The 22,488-nt window shown below is 40.2% G+C and overlaps 1 protein-coding gene across 5 annotated transcripts in view; it reads left to right on the top strand.

Moving 5' to 3' along the window:
• The first annotated feature begins 10,425 nt into the window (after nt 1-10,425).
• The window catches only part of gask1a (golgi associated kinase 1A), a 70,469-nt gene continuing 58,406 nt past the window's right edge, over nt 10,426-22,488 (top strand). For 2 of the 5 annotated variants that reach the window (XM_080897225.1, XM_080897223.1), the window contains exon 1: nt 10,426-10,754. In XM_080897225.1, coding sequence (XP_080753351.1) covers nt 10,727-10,754 — 28 coding nt within the window. In that variant the 5' untranslated portion in view covers nt 10,426-10,726. Of the gene's footprint in view, nt 10,755-11,555; nt 11,647-13,072; nt 13,163-22,488 lie in introns of those variants that run through there. The other 3 variants (XM_080897224.1, XM_080897226.1, XM_080897227.1) reach the window with 3 other exon arrangements.

Below are 22,488 nucleotides of genomic sequence, written 5' to 3'. Positions count from 1 at the left end.
ACAACACCTTGTAGTCTCCGATCTTTTTCACATTTCACCTTCTGCATAAGATGCGTGCACCTTCCTGTGTTCCTGCCTCTTCTTGAAGTGCATGGTCACTGCAGCCATTTTTTGATCTTTTTTGCAAAATCCACTATGATCATTTCTCTCCTCGCCACCACACCTAGCCAACAACTCCTCGCCACCTCTGTTCCCCTCACTTACACGTCCGTTGAAGTCTGTACCAATCGCCAGTCTCTAGAGAGTGGAGACACACTCTACTACTTCATCCAGTGTATCCAAGAATTCTTCTCTTTTAACAGACCTACCTGCAGTAAAACCTCAGTTTTCACCTCTATAATACTATTCCCATACTCTTCCTTCGGGATTACTCCTACTTCATTTCACTTCCATACAGCTTGAATCCATCTACAATGCCTTGATTTCTACTCTAGTCCTATCAGTCAGATCTCTCTTTCACCATAGTCCCTGCATTTCAAGGCCTCTCCTTCTCTCTCACTGCCTTCTCGTGCCTTCCTCCTCTCCTCGTCATTTGTCTTTAGCCAACAATAGCACAGTTTCACGTAGCCCTGTTGGCCAACGGCACCGGAGGTGGTCATTTTTAACCTGGGCCTCAACCAAGGTCAGTAAATCCCAGGCTTTATGACTGCTATGTCCTCACATGAAAGCTAGTTGAAGAGGGTGGGGGACAGTAACAGTTGGATCCGGGTTAAAATGAAAAAACGCCAGGCAGAGGTATTTAACACAAAATATCTTTATCATCAATTAACTCAATATTCATATAAACAGTAACAACAAAACGAGACAGCAACGCTGCATTAATGATAAATCAGACAAGCCAACCCAAAGAGATGGTGACCACTTCAACAAAGAAAACAACTATAAGGCTTCAACAGAAAAAGACAGCAACGCTGCTATTAGCAATAACTAGGCAGGCCAAACAAAATAATGGAGGCCACCGACACTTAAGGAAAAGCACTGCTCAGTTAAGAGCTACGCACAAAGAGCCACGCAGGGTGGGGCTGGTCACACACAGCAGGCCTTTTCCACACCTAGACCAGTATCACACACTGACCAGCACAGAGGAAAACCACCAGAAGCCTCTCCCACTGCTCCTACCACTCCACACTGTAGGCAGGACAATCACACACCTAGCTCTCAAACCAGAGAACGCCACCCTCCCACATCCAGCCCATCCCCAGCTTATATGACCTCAGACAGGTGATTGCTGACTGGGCCCAGGTGGTAAATGAGGCCAATGAACAGCAGCTGTGTCCTGGGGAGAGAGAAGACCAAGAGAGGGACAGAGGGGTGGAGCAAGAGAGGAAGAGGCGGAGAGAAAACACCACACCCACACAAGGGCAGTTTCAGGAGGCCCAGCTAGGGCCGGAACAATGATCCACAAGTTTCATTTGGCAAAGTTTTATGCCCTGAATGCCCTACCTGACACAACTGCATTTACCTGAGCTTGGGACCGGACTAGAAGTGCACTGGCTTGTGTCCCTGTTCACGGCTTAATTATAACTACATTATGTCATATATTTATTGTCCTTTCATTTTTTTTATTTTTAGCTGTTTTAAGTATAAATTCATACATTTAAAACCACTTACTTGTTAGATGTAATTTAAACATCTGGTTATAAAAAACACTTTCAGCTGCTCCCTTGTTAAAACGGGTCCCCACAGCAGGAAGCTCTGCATGCTTAATTTGGTGAATGCCATTCGTGACGCAACCGCAACAGAGGATTTTGTCTCCTACAGTCTGAAGTGTTTATTGATTATTTTGACCATATTTAAATCATTTAGCTATCGCTTTGAAAAATATCCACAGACATTCATGCAGAATATGTAAAGTTGGCAGCGTAGTGAGAAAAAATGTAACTTAAAGAGTGTGAAACAAACTTTGATGTGTATAAAGTCTTTAGCTGGGTTTTCCCCATACCTATCAGATCTTTACCACTGCTGACTGAACATACAAGACAACTTATCTGATATGGTTTCAAATACACATTTGCGAAACAAGGCTCCGTTTGTTATCTCTGACTGTGAGTCATAATCTTGTAGGTTTATGGTGGCTGTCTCTGAGGGCATGCTTTGGGAGTTTCTGCAGATTTTAATGAAACTGGCCCTGGCCGGCTGTGGATCCTGAAACGAGACAGTTATATAACCACTGCTGTGTTGACAAAGAGGTGTTTGATGTGTTTCTCATAGGTTTAAGACGTCTGGGTTTTTCACACAATCTGAACGAACAGCCAGGAGCTGTGAGACTCTCTTAGACATCACATTTTTACCTCTAAGCTATAGATTTTACAAAAACCTATCAGGAAATACATCATCTTTCTTTAGCTGAAATAACAATTCTCCAAGTACAACGGGGGATACATCTCTGCAGCTTAAATGATTATATAGATTACTGCTAATAATGTTCAGTAATGTAAAGTTAAAGGAATCTCATCGTGGAACAAAGCTCTCGCTGTGTGGCAGGGAAACATCTATGAGGCTCCCTGTGGTTTGGAAATAATCTAAATGCCATGGCAGCCTAAAAGAAAGGATTAATACAGTAGAAGATGGTTCACATATGCCCTGTAAATGCATACAGTTAACTGGGTGTGCACTCAGTTGCACAAAAAACCTGCCTTTGTTTTCTGTGCACACTGAGCTCCCTGTTTAACAGATCTTTTATTCAGCTCAAATGTCATGAAGCGTGAGCTGTAGGGGTCGTGTGGCCGGGAGGTTCAGAGGGAAGGGTCAGAGGCCAGTAGAGTCAGATGAAGCAGCTGATTGTATAATGGGACAGTACTGAACACCAGTGCTGAGTGAGTGGGTTGCCAGGCAGCGAGAAAGGTCAGAGAGCAGATGAGAACCATCAGCCTAGCTTTCTGCTATCACACTGTCGCTCACACACACTCTCCATATCGCTCTTCTTTTCTTTTTGTGGATCATTGCACTCACGCTTGGATAGATTAAAAATAAATAAATACATTAAAAAAAGTTTTAGTTTTTGATTTTTTGAGGTGAGTTAAGGTGTTGTCTAGAGAAGGAAATTTGTACATGCAGTACAAGTAGAATTTCTATAAAAGAAGCTAAAAGTTATGCTTAATAAAACTGATAACATTTAAGTTATGATTTCTCTTTCTTTTTACTTTTTACTGTCCAAGCTATTCTGCTCATAAATGTTAAATGTTTTCAGAGTACAAACAGTTCATTTATTTACTAAAATCTCAGGGAGCATTAACAATAAAACAATCACATCATTTTACCAGTTTAAGCTTAAGAGTTTCAAAACACAACAGTGTCACCATCTACAGGCTGTTGTATGTCAGCACATCTGAGAGCGGGATGAGGGTGACACCCATACAAGTACAGGCTTTTATTTTTCTAAGAGAATATAATTTTTTGGATCTCTTGGACAACTTAACCCTCCTCTCGTGTTAGGGTCGGCACCGACCCATTTTAAATTTCAAATGCATAAAAAAATCACATACATTTGTTTATTGTATCAAGGCTTTTTGACTTTGTCAGGAACCTCTATTTCTACAAAATAAAATAAAAAAAATTATTTTCACTAAATTATAAAATGCCCTAGTTGAAATTATGACCTTTGTGTTGTTAGGGTCGGTTTCGACCCAGGTATAATATTATGAGTATAAAGCAATAATTAAAGCCAAAACTGAAATCATAAGTGCACTGTCAGCTAAAACACTTACAGCAAGCGCCTCTCCTAATCATATGAGCTTTAGGGGATTCTTATTTTGCATGTTTTTTGCAGTATACCTGCACAAAAACAAAACAAAATAAACACGGGCATGTGAGGTGAATTCACTATTTGAGTGGCCATTTGACTTCCAGAGTGCACATTTACAATTTGCAGCATACAAAAAATGAGAAGAAGATTCACAGTGAGCTAAGTTCTGGATCATATTTTTGGTGAAAATGAAGGAGAGGACACAGAGCAGCATAGCGATTCAGATGGGCAGGTTTCTAAGGAGGAAGACAATGTGGACTATCATCCAGAAGACACAGACACATCTGATCAGAGGTGGAGGTCGCTGGTGCTGAAGCTACTCCTGCTGAAAGATTCAAGTCCAAAAATGGTAAGATCTTTTGGAGCTCAGTACCTCATGATGTACATGGCAGGGCAGCTGCTGCAAATGTCATCAAAATGACCCCTGGAATCACAAGGTTTGCTCTGACCAAAGTCAGTGACATCAAGAGATGTTTTGAGATATTTATGCCATTGTCACTAGAAAGAATCATCATTACTATGATAAACCTTGAAGGAAAAAAAGTCAATGGCGACATGATGAGGAATACCTGGATGCTTTCATTGTTCTTGCTGGAGTGTACAGATGCTGCAATGAGGCCACTGATCGTCTATGGGATGCATCGACAGGCAGAAACATTTTCTGGGCAACGATGTCACTTCACACATTTGATATCATTTTGATTCAAGAGTCCTCAGATTTGACAACAGAGAGACCAGACCGAGGTCTGACAAACTTGCTCCCATCAGGGATGTCTGGGAGAGATGGGTGCAGCTTCTTCCACTGATGTTCATCCCAGGGCCAGTGACAGTGGATGAATGTCTTGTCCACTTTTTGAGGAAAATGCCCCTTCCGGCAATATATACCCAGTAAGCAAGGGAAAAACGGCAGAAAAATCTGGGAAGCCTGTGATGCAAAAACCAACTATGCCTGGAATGTACAGATTTTCACAGTCAAAGCTGCGAGTGGCATCCCTGAGAAGAAACAATGAAAATGTGTGGTCCTCCATATGACCACTGGACTGCAGGATCACAATATCAGCTGTGATATTTTATTTTATTTTATTTTTTTACCAGATATGACCTTGGACAAGAACTTCACAAAGGAAACTGAGGTGAAGCTGTATCATTGGGAAGTGATAAAAAGCCCACAATTACCCACGGCTATAACCAAAACAAAGGAGGAGAGGACTTTTTCTTTTTTTCAGTTTATATTAAAGGTCTACTGCTGAAAAAAAACAAACTTTTTTTGTCTTTTCTTGATGTAAATGTCTATGGGTCGAAATTGACCCGTAACACCATCGATGTCATTTTAGTTATTAATCTTAAAATGAAAAAAATCAATAAAACAGATTTATTTAAGAGATGTGTCCTATACCCCTCAGTAATACTCAGGTAACACAGAAACCTTTTATTTATTAATATGATTCTCTTGAGGTTAATTTTACAATTTTTTTTTAATTGAAATCGAGGGGTATAGTGACAAAAAAAGACCCAGAGGCCCACACCAAAAGTATTAAAACCAACATTTTCATGGATAAGGAAGCCTAACAAGGTAACCAAGAGATGAGAAACAAATTGGATGATAACTTATTGTTTTTAGTATATTTTATAGCTGATTTAATTCACGGGTCAAAACCGACCCGCTAACATAAGAGATGATAACAGAAAGCTAACACGAGAGGAAGGTTAAGGATCATTTTCCCACACACCTGCTTATTTAATTTCAAATGGAAACTAGAAGGGCCCACAGAGTAGATCCTGCACTAAGGCCAGTTATTGTGCATCAATGTATAAATACTTTTTCCTTTTCCCAGCTCTCCACCGTGTTTAAGTGTGCCTTGGTCATTTTTTGCACAACCTTCTGATAGTCAGACAAACAATCAGCCTATCTGATACCTATGCGTCCTTGTTTACCTTCTCTGAGGAATCAAACATTCAAAATTTTATTTTTGCAAGCCATCAGAACTGCAGTTGTAAATGATAACATGCACAAATAAGCTGCTCTGTATGTCTAAAAACCAAGAATAATGTTCAACAGTCTGGAAATCCCTGTCCCTATACTGCCTTACAACTCATTACTAGTAAATAATGTTGTAACCATTAATAGGACCACTGATTAAAACTGTGTATTATTAGAACATGGTATCTATAAATGGTTGTTTCAAGTGATCAATCACATAATGGAAATATCTTTTTAATACTGAAATGTTCAGTGTTGTTTAAAGAAAAATCTACAAAGAAAAATAACATGCTTATGGAAAATTTTGTTGAATTATGTTTAATTTTTTGAATGAATGTAAAAAACACTTTAACCCTAAACAAGTGAAGTAAGACATTTCTTCTTCTTCTTCTTCTTCTTCTTCTTCTTCTTCTTCTTCTTGACAAACTTTCATTTCCAGGCTTCTTCAACCCAACACAAGTAAGACAAAAACCCTCATTGAACACAAGATGTCATCCTCAACCTTCCTCAAGATTAACACAGTACATCAGCCACAGCCCTGGCCCTGGCTTCTAACAGAAGCCGTAATTATCTGCGCCTGCTGACGAACTGGACCATCATCTTGGCCTGTCAGATCTCACAGCATCTAGATCTACTTGAATAAATGTTCATCAGATTACTGTAAAAAGAGATACTCTTCTGAAAAGCTATGCATTAAGCTGTAAAAACTAATCTAATTTTAACATTTATCTTATCATGACAAATTAATGCTTTCAATTTTTTTTTGTCATCAACAATTTTTATTTATTTCATTTTAAACTTCAACAACAGAACTTAAGGATAACTACACAAATAAATAGTTTAAAAAACAAAAAAACAAAAACAAACAAAACACAACAACAAAACACAACAACAACAAAAAACCAAAACAAAGGAAGTTATCCTATTCTTTCTTCGCACACCAATCCCCACACCACCACTCTGTCATTACTCCTCTGTTCTTCAAGTTACAGAAAGCTTGTAAAGGGGGACCAAATACAATCATATTGATGCAATTTGTCTAATAAACCATAAGTCACTTTTTCGTAAGACGCCAACTTAGCCATTGTCTTTAACCACTCTTCATAGGGAGGGGGGATTCTTTTTCCGCCAATGTCTTAGCAGGACCCGTTTGGCTGTAGTAAGAGCCAGAATAATCCATCTTTTTGTATAACTGGAAAAATCTCCATCAGAAAGTTCTGCTTTCAAATTTTTCATTTAAATCTGCTTGTGATTTAAAAGTGAAAAGTACACTGCCCATAAATATAAGCAGTGTTTTGTATTTGTTTGTTTTTTTGTAGCTGACTGTTCTTATGATTGTGGCCTTGTTACTGAAGATTTTATAATGTTGTCTTGATAAATCATTTGTGCAGAACTTTTAAAATGTTGAGTCTTTAAATTTGGTGCAGTCTGTGTTTGGTCCTGCTCATAAACACACTGGATCTTGTCCTCTCATACAGTTTGGTATGCCCGTGTCAAACCTAGAGATTTGTGACACTATGTTCTCTGATCATATGTCTGTATCATATGAGGTTGGGTTGTCTTGTGCTATACTTACAAACCCGTGTTCGGCGCTGTCGGATGTTCAACCCTTTCACTGCTGATCAGTTCTCTGTTGTTTTTGATCTATTCTGTGGTGACTCTGTGAATCCAGAGGAGCTTAGTGCCTGGTTCACTTCCTCCTGCAAAACCATCTTAGACTCTGTGGTGCCACTAAAAATTAAACAACCAAAAGCTAGATCTGATAAACCTGGTTCAATGACGGGAGTGCCAAAGAGCTGAACGAAGGCAGAAGAAGGACAAGCTGCAGGTGTCCTTTCAAATCAAGATTGTTGGCGTCTGTATTAAATACCTTTAAACAGGCTAAAAGATGAGACAAAGATGACTGCAGCCAACTGTTATAACTCTCGCCTGCTGTTTAAAACTATTGACTACATTCTTAATGCCTTTATTTTGAAACCTCCCTTTTGTTATTGATAAGGTTGTCACCACCAGGGCTCTCATTTCAACCCCTGTTTTTGACCTCTAAGCCTCGGTCCCTTGTTCTGCTGTTTTTAACCAGTTTGAGCCTGTGTCTCTGTGTTCTTAGAGGATGTGGTTCATCACATTAAGCCCTCAGGTCCTCTGCATGATGCTGTTCCTCCTTAATTTTTAAAGAGGTTTTTCCCAGTATAGGGCAGTCAGTTTTTGCCATCATTAATAGTAGTCAGTCTTCTGGTGTAGTCCCTGGAAACTTAGAAACTGCAGTTGTGCAACGTTCAATTAAGAGATCTGATCTTGATCAAACTGTGTTAGCTAATTTTAGGCCTATCACTAAGCTGTCGTTACTTTTCCAAAAGATTGTTCATTATATTCAGTTGAAGTCTTTTTTGGAATAGCAAGATATCTTGGGTCATAATCCCCCCCCCCCCCCCCCCCCCCCTCGAAATTACACCCCTGCCCCCTGATAGAAACTCTTTCAAGGTTAAACTTTGTGCCCTCTCATTCCTCAAATATGCAGTCACAAAGTTATTGATCATTTTTCAGTATCAGTACCTTCACAAACACCTATCCTTTACACCACTCGTCAACATTTTGTAATACCTTACTAATAGCTAAAAAAAAAAAACTATAAACATTTTAAATATTAACAAAGAGTAACACATAGCACTTTGAAACATAAAACAACAAACCTACTCAGTCCATTACAGACATGATGGGGAGTAAGGGATCTTGCTATAGCCTATAGCCTGCTGAGTCTGAGTCTGCAGAGGGTCCCAGTGATGTGGAAGACATCATGCCTCGTCCCTGTACCAAAGACGCCACGTCCCAGTGGCCCCCAGGATTACAGGCCTGTGGCACTGACCTGCCACATCATGAAGACCCTGGAAAGGCTCATCCTGGACCAGCTGCGACCCATAGTAAGACCACATCTGGATCCCCTTCAGTTCGCTTATCAGCCTCGTCTCGGAACTGAGGACGCCATCATCTACCTGCTCAATCGTGTCTACACCCATCTGGACCAGCCGGCGAGCACTGTGAGGGTCATGTTTTTTTACTTTTCTAGTGCTTTCACTGGGTGATAAGTTAGCAGCGATGCAGGTGGATGCGTCTCTGGTGTCCTGGATTGTTGATTACCTGACAGGAAGACCACAATATGTACGTCTCCCACAGTGTGTCTGACAAGGTAATCAGCAACACAGGGGCACCACAGGGGACTGTCCTCTCCCCCTTCCTCTTCACCCTCTACACCACAGACTTCAGCCACTGCACAGAGACATGCCATCTTCAGAAGTTTTCTGATGACTCTGCGGTGGTTGGATGCATCAGCAGGGATGATGAGACAGAGTACCGGGCTGTGGTCGACTCCTTTGTCACGTGGTGTGAGCAGAATCATCTGCAGCTCAACGTGGCAAAGACCAAGGAACTGATCGTGGACTTCAGGAAGACCAGGAAACACTTGACCCCTGTTTCAATCCAGGGGGTCAGTGTTGACATTGTGGAGGACTATAAATACCTTGGAGTACACATTGACAAGAAACTGGACTGGGCTAAAAACACCACAGCACTTTACAGGAAGGGCCAGAGTCGTCTCTATTTTTTGAGGCGACTGAGGTCCTTCAACATCTGCCAGAAAATGCTGAGGATTTTCTATGAGTCTGTGGTGGCCAGTGCGATCCTCTATGCTGTTGCATGCTGGGGGAAGCAGGCTATATATATATATATATATATATATATATATATATATATATATATATATATATATATATATATATATATATATATATATATATATATATATATATATTGTACTATTGTTGGTTTATAATGGAGCACTGGAACAAAAACATAATTTCCCCCAGGGATCAATAAAGTATTCTGATTCTGATTCTATATTTACTGCGTTACTGCTGGGTACATGTGTATGTGATGTGTGCACCAGCATACACAAAGACGGCAAACTGGTGGAAGGAGTATGATTATCTTGGCAATACACGTTTGGGAAACCCTGTATTCACTATTCACATGGTCGATAATTTGCCACCTACTTAAAAAGTGTTGCAGGCAAGGAACATCTATCCATTAATTCATCAATACCTACAATCATGCATCCTCTTAACCATGTATCCAATTCAAGGGGGCTGAAGCCTATCAAAGGTGCTACTATAAGAGAGGCAGGGTACACCTTGAACAGTACCAGGAACATTAATTTGTGGCTCTGGTACTCTCTGCTACACAGGGATAGCAGTCTTGCTTTGTAATACAGACTTTAGATCTCACGAGCTGGCGTTGCGTTAGTGGCACACAAAGAGGATCACCAGCATGTAAGACTGTTCATAATTTTCATGTCTAGAGATTAAAATATTAATAATTTTAAAGAAAAACTATAGAAATGGTAAATGGAGTGGTATTTATATAGCGTTTTTTACTCTTTTACTCAACCCTATTGAGCCATAGCCGTTATCATGCTTGCTTTGTTTTGTAACAGTCAAGTTCCTGGTCACAGTTCTTGTTGCAGTTACAGGGGATTGTAGTCTGCCTTCTTCCTTTCTTGTTCCTATATCTGCCTTAAGCTGTCTGCCGGTTCGGAGACGCGTTGTTATGTTTTCAGGGAGAAATCATCTCAAATTTCACACTGAGCAGGCAGCCCCTCCTTAAACAGTACGGCTTTTACTTTGAAAAGTCATTTCCCAGACGCTCGCGTAGCAGCTGCGCGTTCCCCTGGGAGAGAGAACGGCGCTCGCGACACCCCGTAGACTCAGTTTTTTGAACTTTGCAGATACAAAATTAAGGACCTGGTTATGTAACTTCTGGAAAATGACATATTAGAAGCAAACACAGTTTTTAGTTAGCAAAGCAAGCAGTTTTCAGACTAGAAATTTCGTTGTCCGACTGGCCCGTGGCCGTTGCAACTTCAGGACCACCGGCTGTCTCATGCTTGTGTGGAGATTCAGCAACCTCCAGTCAAAGGGGATGTCTGTGTGATAAATGAGATAAGGGTAATGCGCTCGACCAGCGACACGCACCATGGTGAGAGTCTTCTTTTGTCTTCCTGCAGTTTTCCCTTCAGCCTTGCAGTCTGAGACAAGACGGAACACTTTGAAAGTTTTCAGCCAAGTGCTGAGTAGGCAGATCCACGAGTCTGTTTCAGAGAGTGCATAGTACAGTCGACCACATATTTCATATGTAAAATGAGTTTATAGCTAGTAGTGGAAAAAATATAGTTGTAGGTCCTAAATGTGGACTGTTTGTACATTGCAGAGCACCAGTCTCCATTGTAAAATGGAATCTTAGTGAGCAGAGCTCCCCACTCTATAAATAATAAGTATAAATAATAAGGACACTGCCATGTAAAAGTAGTGTAATGGAAGTGTGCATATTTAAAGACCACATACACAACAGACAGCTAAGCAGGTCCTCATGCATGTGTGTGATTACTGCTGTCGGCTGCTCCCTTCCTTTCTCAGCCCCAGTTGTTGTAATTCTGCCTTAAACACACTCTGCTGTGTGTTGGTTTCAGCTGCAGATGTTTTTTCTTTCATTTAATTGCCAGTTTATATTTTGTGCATGGTCTTGGTTCAGTGTGAAACCATCTAAAACTGCAGTTTTGCGCTGATAAAAAGGAATTTGGAAATGAGTACACACCAGCATATAGATAAATTATATGCACAACTGAAATTGTTACACTATGGTGTTTTAACTGAAATGCATCTGCGTTTTATTTATTTATTTTAAAACCGAAAACAAGGACATTGTTGGGTGACTCTTCAAGAGTGCTCTTTCTTCTGCTTTCTTTTGTGGTCTCTCTCTTCTGCTATGTTTTTCTCTCAGCACAAGCTGTTTTAAATTTCTGGGTGACTAATGGAGGAAACCTGGTGCAGATGGTGCTGTTGGCCTTGCACACGTGCATTTCTCATTGACCGTAAGTCATGACCACTGAGAAGTGCAGTCTCTTTGAATGCTCTTAACAAGGCAGCTATATTTGTGCAGCTACTTAGATAATTAGAGAGAATTCATGTATACAAATTAACTACTGAGGTAATAAACTGTGACTTTGCGTGACAGCTTACTTCTCAAACATAAAGTTTACAATGTCATTAGCTCCTTATTGATCTTGTCCCCACATTGGGGTTAATTTATCATCACTTACTACTGATGTGCTACTTTTTGGATGGATTCTGCCTTTGTGACGCAGCAGGTTTTCAATAAATTAAGAGAAGACTTCTCAGAACAGCTGGAAGCAACAACCTACCTTTAATCTTTTGTCAAAATGTATGTTGTAGTCATTAGAAGTGAGCCTAGTTTTTACAAACTTTCACATTTCTTTAATCTCAAGTTGTATTTTATAAAATTGTATTCTGTAAAAGATACTGTAGAGCAAAGCAAAAGACAGGGAATTCGCCATACATAAAAATGTATTTTAAAAATAAAAATAAACTTGTGGTGAGGAAATGTTTTTCATTTGATATTTATTACTAAACATGTGAACAGATTTTACCTAACAGTAAAATGAATGCTACACATGTGCCATATACACATAAATAAATAAAAAAAAAAAATATGGGCAAAATTGTCAGGTATATTAAAATAGGTTTTAACAGAATAAAACACTTGTTTTCACTTCACGGTAAACTTCTAAAAGTATATTTATGTGAAAAAAAATGAATATATATAAAATACAATACTATACCCTTAAAAGTAAATACTGCCCAGAGAGTGAGCTGCCTTAATGGTGGTTTGTGCTTCTTGTACTTATATTAGTTTGGTATGTTTGTTTTTGCCGTATCTCACAGCGGGTAAGAATCCTTAGATTCTTAGATCCAGCTCCTGTGTCAGTTTGGCCCACCTCTGGTAAAATTTTGATGGAAATCTATCAATAAGTTTTTGATTAAGCTTCTTAACAGACAGATAATCCAACCATATAACTGCCATTAATCTCTCCTGTAAGTTACAGTCACAGCAAATGTAACCTTTGAAAGGAAAAAAGATGCACACAGCCTGAAACTCTCTGAGACGAGATATACAGGACCAGAAAACACAGTGTAACCTGATATATTTTGATACAAAATTTGAAAAGAGCTTGGTTGGCATTTACATACATGTTTTTCTATCATCTGATTGGCAGTCATCCTTCTTTCAAGGAGTCCCTATAGTTTCACATTTCAAATTGGTTCCATGTGCAGAGCAGGCGCCTGGGTTTAAATTGCCACATGGAAACCACAAACCTCTTCTCTTCTCTTCTCTTCTCTTCTCTTCTCTTCTCTTCTCTTCTCTTCTCTTCTCTTCTCTTCTCTTCTCTTCTTCCTGCACTGCATGCTGGGAGTGTGAGTGAATGGGTGTGTGAAGGTGTTTGGTGAGTGCGTGGAGCTGCTGAGTGAGTTTGGGAGATTTGGACTGTTTTTTTCCAGAAAACTTTGGGCTTTATGGGTGGTTAACAGGTAAGGCACGTTTATTTCATTGTGTTGTGAAGTGAAGAATTTTAGTTAATTGGCCAGTTTTACCTTGAGTCATGGCGTCCCTCCCTAGTGAGGGTTCGCCTCCCCTGTCTGTTAGACATGGGGCCAGGGTGGTGGCACCCCAACAGTACACCGTGGAGCAGGTTTTGCTAGCTGTTGGTGAACAGGTGGGCCATGAGAACATAACTTATGGCGCTTGGATGAACAAGGCTGTGGTTGCCTTTCTCCGTGAGGAGCGCTTGGTTCACCTGTTAGTTGAAAGGGGGATCATTTTGGATGATTTGTTTGTGGCTGTTTCGCCACTGTTTGTGCCATCTATGCAGGTCACCGTGTCCGGGTCAGGGTTTGATTGACCTTCGCAGCTGCATCACAGCGTTCCGTCTTCAGACAGCATAGCAGTATCTTTATCGAAAGCAATAACCACTCTGGTTCAAGACTGCATCTATGCTGCTTCACTGAATAAAGGACCTTGCATATGACAAGCACCAGTTTCTTATTGACGTAACTGGCATAGACCTTTCGCAGACCTCTGTTTTTTACCAGTCTGTTTTGACTGCTTGGAAGACTGTTTTTAAAGTACAGAGAGACTGTTCTCAATTTTATGGTGATGTTGGTGAAGAGCCTCTTTTTTTTTTTTTACAATCCCCTGATGCCAAGTAGGATGATCAGCACTACTAGTGTGCAGAGGTTCCTCGTAAATGCTGGTCTAACTAAGCTGGCGGGCCTCAGGATGGCAGGGCAGTGGAAAACGGCTGCCAAGCTGGCTCAGGAGACTGGAATCAGATCTCTGCGCTTTCTGGACAAGCTGGTGGAAGAAGTCATGGGTGGTCTTCCTGGACTTGTAAGGGCTGCGCTGGGGACTCTGCAGGTGGTCAACCGAGTTCAGCTGACTTTCTGTCGTTGCCTGTTTGTGCCGCAGTTGGGGAGCAGGATGAGGAGGGAGGCTCTCTACTTTCCTTTCGAACACCTGTTCTGGGTGACCTGTCAAAGATTTCACAGAAGGCTATATATGAGGTGGCTGTAAAGCTGCTGAACAGATTGTTGGCTGGTGTTCTGGAGTCGAGGTGGTCAGGTGTGTTGGCTCTGGGGTCATCTCCAAGGGGCAGCTGGAGGTCCCTGTACAAACCTCCCATAGAGAAACACAGTCCGGATCTCCAGTGGAGAATAGTGCATGGAGCCATGGCTGCGAACAGGCATGTGGCACATATGGATCCACGAACAGGGAACCACTGTCTTTTCTAACTGAGGAAACACTGCAGCACCTGTGGCTTGGCTGTCCCAGGCTAGCTGGCCTTTTTTCATTGCTGCGGCAGTGGCTTGCTGGCCTTAGGAGTGTTTTAGAGGAGGGTCTCTTTATCCTGGGTCCAAGGTACTCTGCACTGCAGCGTAGGAAGGTTTGCTTGATTATTTTTTAATAGGTCAGGCTAAGATGAGTATATGGCTCACAAGGAGGAACAAAATGAAGGGAACAGGATCTGTTAATTTAGGAATTATGTTTAAAGGGTTAGTAGGTGCACGTTTGAAAGTAGAGTTTGTTTATTACAAGATGGTGTCCAACATTGAAGAGTTTGTCTCTATTTGGGGTATTAATGGAGTTTTGTGTAAAATAACCGATGATAATTTAGTTCTGAATTTTTGAAAAAAACAGAATGGAGTGTCTTCTGTTTTTGTTTTCATTTTTGTGTTTATTGTATTTGGGTGGGGTTGATGGTTGTTCATATGTTGATTTGGCATTCATTTTCAGTTATGGTTGTAAGTTGAAGAATTGATATAACTGATAATATAATAAAGGTGTGTTAAAGGTCTTCTCTTCTCTTCTCTTCTCTTCTCTTCTCGTAATGTAAATTATATAACTAGGTTTTTGCAGCAGATTGGATTCAGTGAAGGTGACAGACCTACCTAAATACAGACAGAACAACAACGCAGCCCTCTGCAGTGTTCTCAGCTGTGTGTTACTCCATGTCTGCATCTGTGTGAGAGACAGAAAGAAAAGCAGGTAGACACGCCTTTGCTGATTGCAGTGTATCAGTGGAGTGCATCCCTACTAAATATACTGTAACAGAAGTGTGGTTAAAGCACCAGTTATAATTTTGTCATGCACGCTACAACCATTTCAAAGTTAGACAGCACTGTAACTCAGAGATTTACACTTGCACCAAATTACCCATTACTATTCTACAATTACTGTACTGTCACTGGACCTGGAACTTAATTTTATGGAGAACCATATTCCTAAATGGCTGCTACACCAAACACACATATACACTGATAAGGCATAACACCCTGACCAATGACAGGTGAAGTAAATAATGATTATCTCTTCGTTGGGGCACCTGTTAGTGGGTGGGATATATTAGGGAGGAAGTGAACATTTTGACATCAAAGTTGATGTATTAGAAACTGGAGAAATGGGCAAGCAAGGGCCAAATTGTGATGATCTTCAACACTGCAGCTCTCGTGGAGAGTTTGTGGAGAGAGGTCAGTGGTCCATAGAAGGAACAGTGGTTACCTCATTGGAGGCCAAGGATCATTGATGCACAGCGGGAGTGAAGGCGGGTCCATGTATTCTGATCCAGTACACAAGCCACTGTAGCTCAAATTGCCAAAAACGTTTTAGCTTTACCTAACAGTAAACATACCTGAATTAATTTTAGTAAATAAAGTAATTAGCAGTGTAATGACAAACTCAGGATTCAGACCATAATTAATGATTCTCCATGTGGGAGTATACTGACCCTAATTACAAACATGAACTACTCTCACACTTGCTCACATTTATTATTCACATTGGTTTCTCTGTTGGAGTATATATGACCCAGAAAATCTCAGTGTATGTCCCCTGTAAATGTGCAAATGGCTAGAGGGCAACCAAACAAAAGGTTAATGAGGAGACTTGGATTCTTCTCTTGCACTAAGCATCCTCCTACTGTGTTGCATGTCAGGTGGAACAAACAGATGGAACAATGGAGTTGCGTAGCACTGCCAGCACTTCCTGCCATTTCTGTGCAGATACACTGTTTGTGATGAAAGGAGAGGGACATGAGAATATTTTTCCACTTCCAGCAGCTGGATATACTAGCATGGGAGCAGCAAATAATAGTTAACCTTGTTTGCCTACAGTGATGAATAATTTAGCCTAGCATAATTAGTGAGTATTGGATCAGTGGATGGCCATCAGTTAATCAAATGCTGTTTAAAAAGTTTATTTCTTCTATACTTTACACTTTATAGTTCTAACTCTTTTGAGCTCCTTTAAGGTGCTAATAAGTACTGTTAGTATTAGACAACTGAATGATAGTAAGATGTCTAGAAAGTGCACATACATAAAAATTTAAAAAAAATTCCCCGCTCGCCCCTGCGGGCATCTATCCCTCAAGCTTGGGTCCTCTACAAGAGGCCTGGGAGCTTGAGGGTCCTGTGCAGTAACTTGGCTGTTCCTAGGACTGCGCTCTTCTGGACATAGATCTCTGATATTGTTCCCGGGACCTCCTAGAGCCATTCGCCTAGCTTGGGAGTCACTGCACCTAGTGTTCCAATTACCACTGGGACCACTGGGACCTTCACCCAGTTACTGTTCATTGGAACTCTCTGTTTGAGGTCTAAAGAGATGTCAGTAGAAGTGAGGGACTGAAAAAACTAAATAAGATGTAAATAAATAATAAGAGGGACACGAAAACCTTTAGAAGTAGTAAATCAACAATATTGCACATTTTTAAAAAGCAGAAATGCACTGGCCAGCCGTTTGGTATGAAAAACACATCAGACAGCTCATAGTGCAAAAGCAACCCTAGAGTTTCTCAAACTGGGATATTATTCAATGGCTAAATCACTCAAGTGATCTCAATCCACTACAGCATGCTTTTAGTTACTGATGACAAAACAAAAGGGAGAGACATACAAACAATCTGCAAATGAAGGTGGCTGCAGCAAAAGCCAAGGAGAGCATTCCAAGGGAGGAAACGGCATGTGGTCATATCCATGGTTTCTAGACTTCAGGCAGCACACTGACTGCAAACAAGTTTCCTTCAAATCTTTATATTTTAAATTATGTTAGTTTGTTAGAGCCTCTGAAAATGTGTCTCTGTAAAAACTGTAATTCCTAAATAGTCACAGTTAATACAGTACTTTGAATTAAAGATGAAAGTCTACACTTCAGTGACGTCTTGATTGTTTTATTTATATATACCCACTGTAATGGTGCACAGAGACAAAATTAGAAAAAATTATGGACTTGACTGTATCTCTCCTCCACACTCCACCATGCCCTCTCCACAGTGTTTCACCAACAAACACACACTTACATTGAGTTTTAAAACTGAAAAAGCAGACAGAAATATCACCTTCAGTTTTTTCATTGCAGTGGTGATGGATCAGTGTAGCAGTGTAGAGGGCAGGAGTGCAAGCTTTAACTTTGTGTTTTGGGCACTGGTGTGTGCCCACACATCTGTGTTGCAAGTGCTGGTTATAAACCGGGATGCCTACATGAAACTAAGCCAGTAGGATTAAATCCAACATAAATTTAATCTTAATCATAATAATAATAATTTATTAAGTGATTATTAATTAGTAAAGAAGCTAAAACCAGTGACACTGCCCTGGATCAGCACAACCCATGAATTAAAGATGTTACTACTACTGTGCAAAAAGAAAATATCTGTGGTGCTGGTAGTGCTTTTATGCTAATTGATGCTAATTATCAGTGAGCAGTGGTTCTGTTCAGAGTTTGGAAATCGTAATTTGTGGTAACTAAACAGTTCCTCTAGACAGGATTATCAGGTGCTCAGAATTAATAATGTCAGATCTTTAACACTGACTTACTTTAAAGGAGTACAATTATATTTCAAGTTACTAATTATACCAGTGCTTTGTTTTTACACTGACACAAAGAAATCTTATCTTTAGTAATATGTTCCACGTCTGCAGAAACTTTACCCAACATTAGTGTCTTGGAATCTGGTCATCATAGCAGAGGCCAGCCCATCGCTGCTGTTCTCATAGTTAGTATTGCATTTTTAATTTCTCTTTGCTATTTGGGCTGATTGGGACATGATGAATGTAAAAACAAAGAATTACCAGATTTTTTTATTTATTTATTTTTTTACCTGATTTTTGTTTCCACATATGAGGACATTCGCTTTAAATTTCGATAGAACAGTGGCAGGATAATGTCCTCATAAGTGGATATCAGGTACTTGTAGAGCACAATTTAGTATTTTGGTCTAGACAACCCGAAATGTGATGTCCACACATGTGGACGCCAGGTCCTAGAAGGTTAAAGCAGCATTATAACCCTGCATCAGTTGAATGCAACATTAAATTGGCCCTCACCCTGTCTGTCAAGCAGCCTTTCTGATAGAAAACCCTAATTATGGCTGTAGACTAGTTTGACTTATTTGCACCATGTTGAAGAAAGTGAGCAGCAGTGATGATGATGTAATCTCATGCAGTCTTACTAACTCTTGCATTTGTGTGCTTGCATAGATGATATGAGTTTCTGCAGTACATTGGTTTTGGTTGCTTTGGCTTTGCAGCGTAATGAAACTGGACAGGAAACAGAAGAAAGTGCAGTGAAAGTGACTTCAGAGGCGCCTTGCCTCCCACTCAATCTGTCGCGAGTACAACTCCAAGAGGGACGCTGTCCACACAGCCATCTGCTCTTCGTGTTTGTGTGGAGGTGGCTGGTGTATCGCTCAAAACTCATAATGATATGCATTGTGACTTGTTGGGTAAACCAAGTAGTGGGTGGTGAAAGGGAAAGACAGGCTGATGTAAGGAGATGGTAGAGAGTGGGGTGTTAGGAAGTAGTGACAGATGAAAAGCTATAATAGTTGTAGAAGTCGATAGAGTTTATAACCTCTGTTTATGGTGGATGTGTTATATTAGGCCAGTGCTAATAACCATTTGGTCTATGATACCTGATGGATTTGCATCAGCTGTGCTTCTGTCTCGTCACAGAACAAGGAGAGAGAATGCCACTCATTTTCTTTCTTGCTCTAATTTTCTACAGTTTATTGTAAAAATGAAACACTTGGCTGGGATGTCTAGCCATTAAAACGGACACCTGCGAGGGTCTTTGTTAAATATCTTTAAAGTCTTTAAAGACTTAAAGATTAACACGAAGAAATTAACAGAAATTGCAAATAACAGAAAGAGATACAACGGAGAAAATATCTATATGTAGTCATTATCTTAAGTAATTTGGCAAATGTGGCTTGCACGTAGTCTGGCCTGTGGTTGCCAATGTTTGTTCGTCCGTCTGTCAGCCAGTCCGTTTGTGAAGCCCACGTCTTCCATCTGGGCATCTATCGATCAAACAGAGCAGTTTTTCCTGACACAATTTGCCACATTGCAGACTTTCCACCAGAAAATTGCCCAGCGGAGGTGGTGATCGGTGAGCAGCTGGTGTCAGTGTCAGGTCACATATATATTTGTAAATAAGAAGTATGTAATGCTGCTGGCCAGACAGCTATTAAAATCTTTCAGCCACACATACACTTCTCCAAGGACAAACTCACAAGGTTTCAGAGATTTATGCAACATAATGGTTTATATAATGAGCTGCTGCCAGTTTAGCAAATTAAAAGCACAAGGCTGTAAAGGTAAAGACAATTCTATACTTTCTGAAGCCTGTGAAAATCTCCTCTTTACAGAACTGTGGATGTGTCCTAAACAGGCAGGGATGACTATTACAGCTGCATTTCTAGTGAAATGAGTACACACACACACACACACACACACACACACACACACACACACACACACACACACACACACAAACTGGCCTTTTAATGCCTTTTAGCTTGGCTGTTTTACCAAAGCTGTCGATGAGGATTACTTGAGATTGGATTAATTTTGAATCCAGTCTCAAGTGGCAAACCCAAGAACTGCACTTCCACATCCACTTTTCTTATCAGCCGTGGGGATTGCTGCTTGGTATTAGGACTGTGCCATCATTGGTATGAAGTTTTATGTCATATGAAAGTGTTTTATCACAGTATCATTGCTATAGCAAGGCAGTTTATGTTCCCTAGTGCAAATAACAAGACGAGCTCAGGCATCTCTGAGACCAAGAGCGGCATTTCAGTTTCCGATAGGGCCTAAAAAAGGATCTACTTCAACAAATTACAACATGTGCAAGAAAAATGTTTCTGTTAACGGTGCAGAGAACAACATGTTTCATCTCTGCTTGGTTTTAACACACATGGCAATTCAGGGAAATATGCATGGAGAACCCATTGGGATTGAAATGCACATTTAGGTATCTTCGCATGTGATCTGGGACAGGTACGTTTTTGTAAATCCTAACTAATCTAAAAACTGACATCAAATGTAATTGCATTTGATGTGTCCGTTAAAAAAAGCAAAGACCCAAGGATACTTGATACTGGAGTATCAAGATAATGTATTCAGCCTTAGTAGTGACATTACTTTTTTATAATTTGTGTTTAATATAAGTATATATGACCTTTGAATAATTCAATTATGAATACTCCTTATTTATCTTATAGTGGTACTTTTTGCAGCCCACAGGGGATGCATTATCTGAATCAAAGCGGTTTTCACAGCCAGACCTGTGTATTTGAGACAGCCCATTTAGGGATCGACAACACACAGAGCCAGGAGTAGAAAAAGAGCTTCAAAGCAAAGTTTTTAAGCTCTTGAGATACTGGGTGCATCTACACATATTTGGAACCTTTGGTCATGTTTAATATTAGAATCTCCCTTTATGACAGCATACAGTGCTATGAAAAAGTATTTTCCTCCCTCCTGATTTCTTACTATATTTTTGTCAAGCTTGGAAATCATAAAACCGATTCGTCAAAAAATGTTTTAGTATGACTTTGATAAGCTACGAAGCCGCACTGCTTGATAGATTGCATTAAGGCTACCGTAGGCGGGAGCCTCGTGGAGGAATCTGGGTCCAAAATTCCGTCCGCTTCAGGTCCCAAAGTCAAACGAACACTGCGGCATTACTGAGAGTTAAAAACTGTCTACATTCTTTTATCTTTAATAAAATGATCAGTGTTGCTGCTTTACCAGGTGTAACAATTAAGTTTAACATCCATGAAAACAGAATTTATTAAATTTAACAGAGTTAAATGTTAGCAGGAAGTTAGCTCACTAGTTTCCACCTAAACATGACATACCACGTTCTGACTGAGAGATTTCTGAAAAAATTAAAATGTACAGCTCTGCTATCACTTCCAACACAAATGAAGACAGAAAACTAAACAGCAGTGACTTTTTTAGGGTTACTGAAGTTGGACCGGATATATATCGATGTGCTACGTGATCGCTAGCGACACAGCTATGTTAGCATAACATAAACACAGTGAAGGTGGAGGATGAATGCTAACTTTTTTACATTCGATAAAAGTTAGATTCATTCTCCACCTTCAATGCAAGAGTTCCCGATGGTTAGGGACAAATGCAATGGCAGGATGCTGTAAACAGACTAAACTTCAGTCAGGAGAACAACTGAGATAATTCATCCACAATACGAGGTTAGTCATTAATATACAGCAACAACACGGGAATAGAGCAGCTGCAAGAGAATTCAACATTAATGAATCAATGGTACGTAAGTGGAAAAACCAAGAAGAATGAGTTGAGTAAAGTTTGACTTATCTGACTGTTTTGTTTCACTTAATGAGCCTTATAATCCGGTGCACCTTATGTATGAAAACAGACCTTTTCATCGACAGTGCGCGTTATAATCCGGTGCGCCTCATGGTCCAAAAAATACGGTATACATTTTTTAAATAATGAGTTCATCTATTAAGGAATAAAGCTTTCTAGACAAACCTGATCCTTCACTAGTCACATTCAGTGGCTAATGAAAGTAAAGGGCTTTTTAATGACTCAAATACCTCAAAACTATACAGGGCTTAGGTTAATGTACTTACATTTCACAAGTACAAATAAGCAGCCAGGGATGGTTTCCATTTGTAACCAGTTGGTCTACTGAAGCATTAGATTAAATGCATGGTGACACTAAGAAATATAGAGGAAGTCATCTACCATCACTCAAGCTATGTGACCATGGCAGGGTTGCTGTGTTCAGTCAATTGAGACAACATTTTTGTCCTTTAAACAAGAATCACTATTTCTGCTTTAGTTTAATTTTGGCTTAAGTTGATGTAATTTGGCTGCAGCCCAAATGTAGTCTGTTTCTTGCGAGCCAGTAAATGATCCTGAAAAGTCAGCCTTCATTTTCTTCTTGCTACCACATCTTTCTGCAAAATTTGCTCTTATGCAGCCCCTTCCACTTAGGAGAATGGAATGTGCGTTGTGGAACAGACTCGACC

This window comes from Rhamphochromis sp. 'chilingali', assembly GCF_963969265.1.
Source record: "Rhamphochromis sp. 'chilingali' genome assembly, chromosome: 11".
NCBI classification, from domain to species: domain Eukaryota; kingdom Metazoa; phylum Chordata; class Actinopteri; order Cichliformes; family Cichlidae; genus Rhamphochromis; species Rhamphochromis sp. 'chilingali'.
The sequence above is the reverse complement of the archived record's forward strand: the minus strand, read 5'-3'. Positions and strand labels throughout refer to the sequence as shown.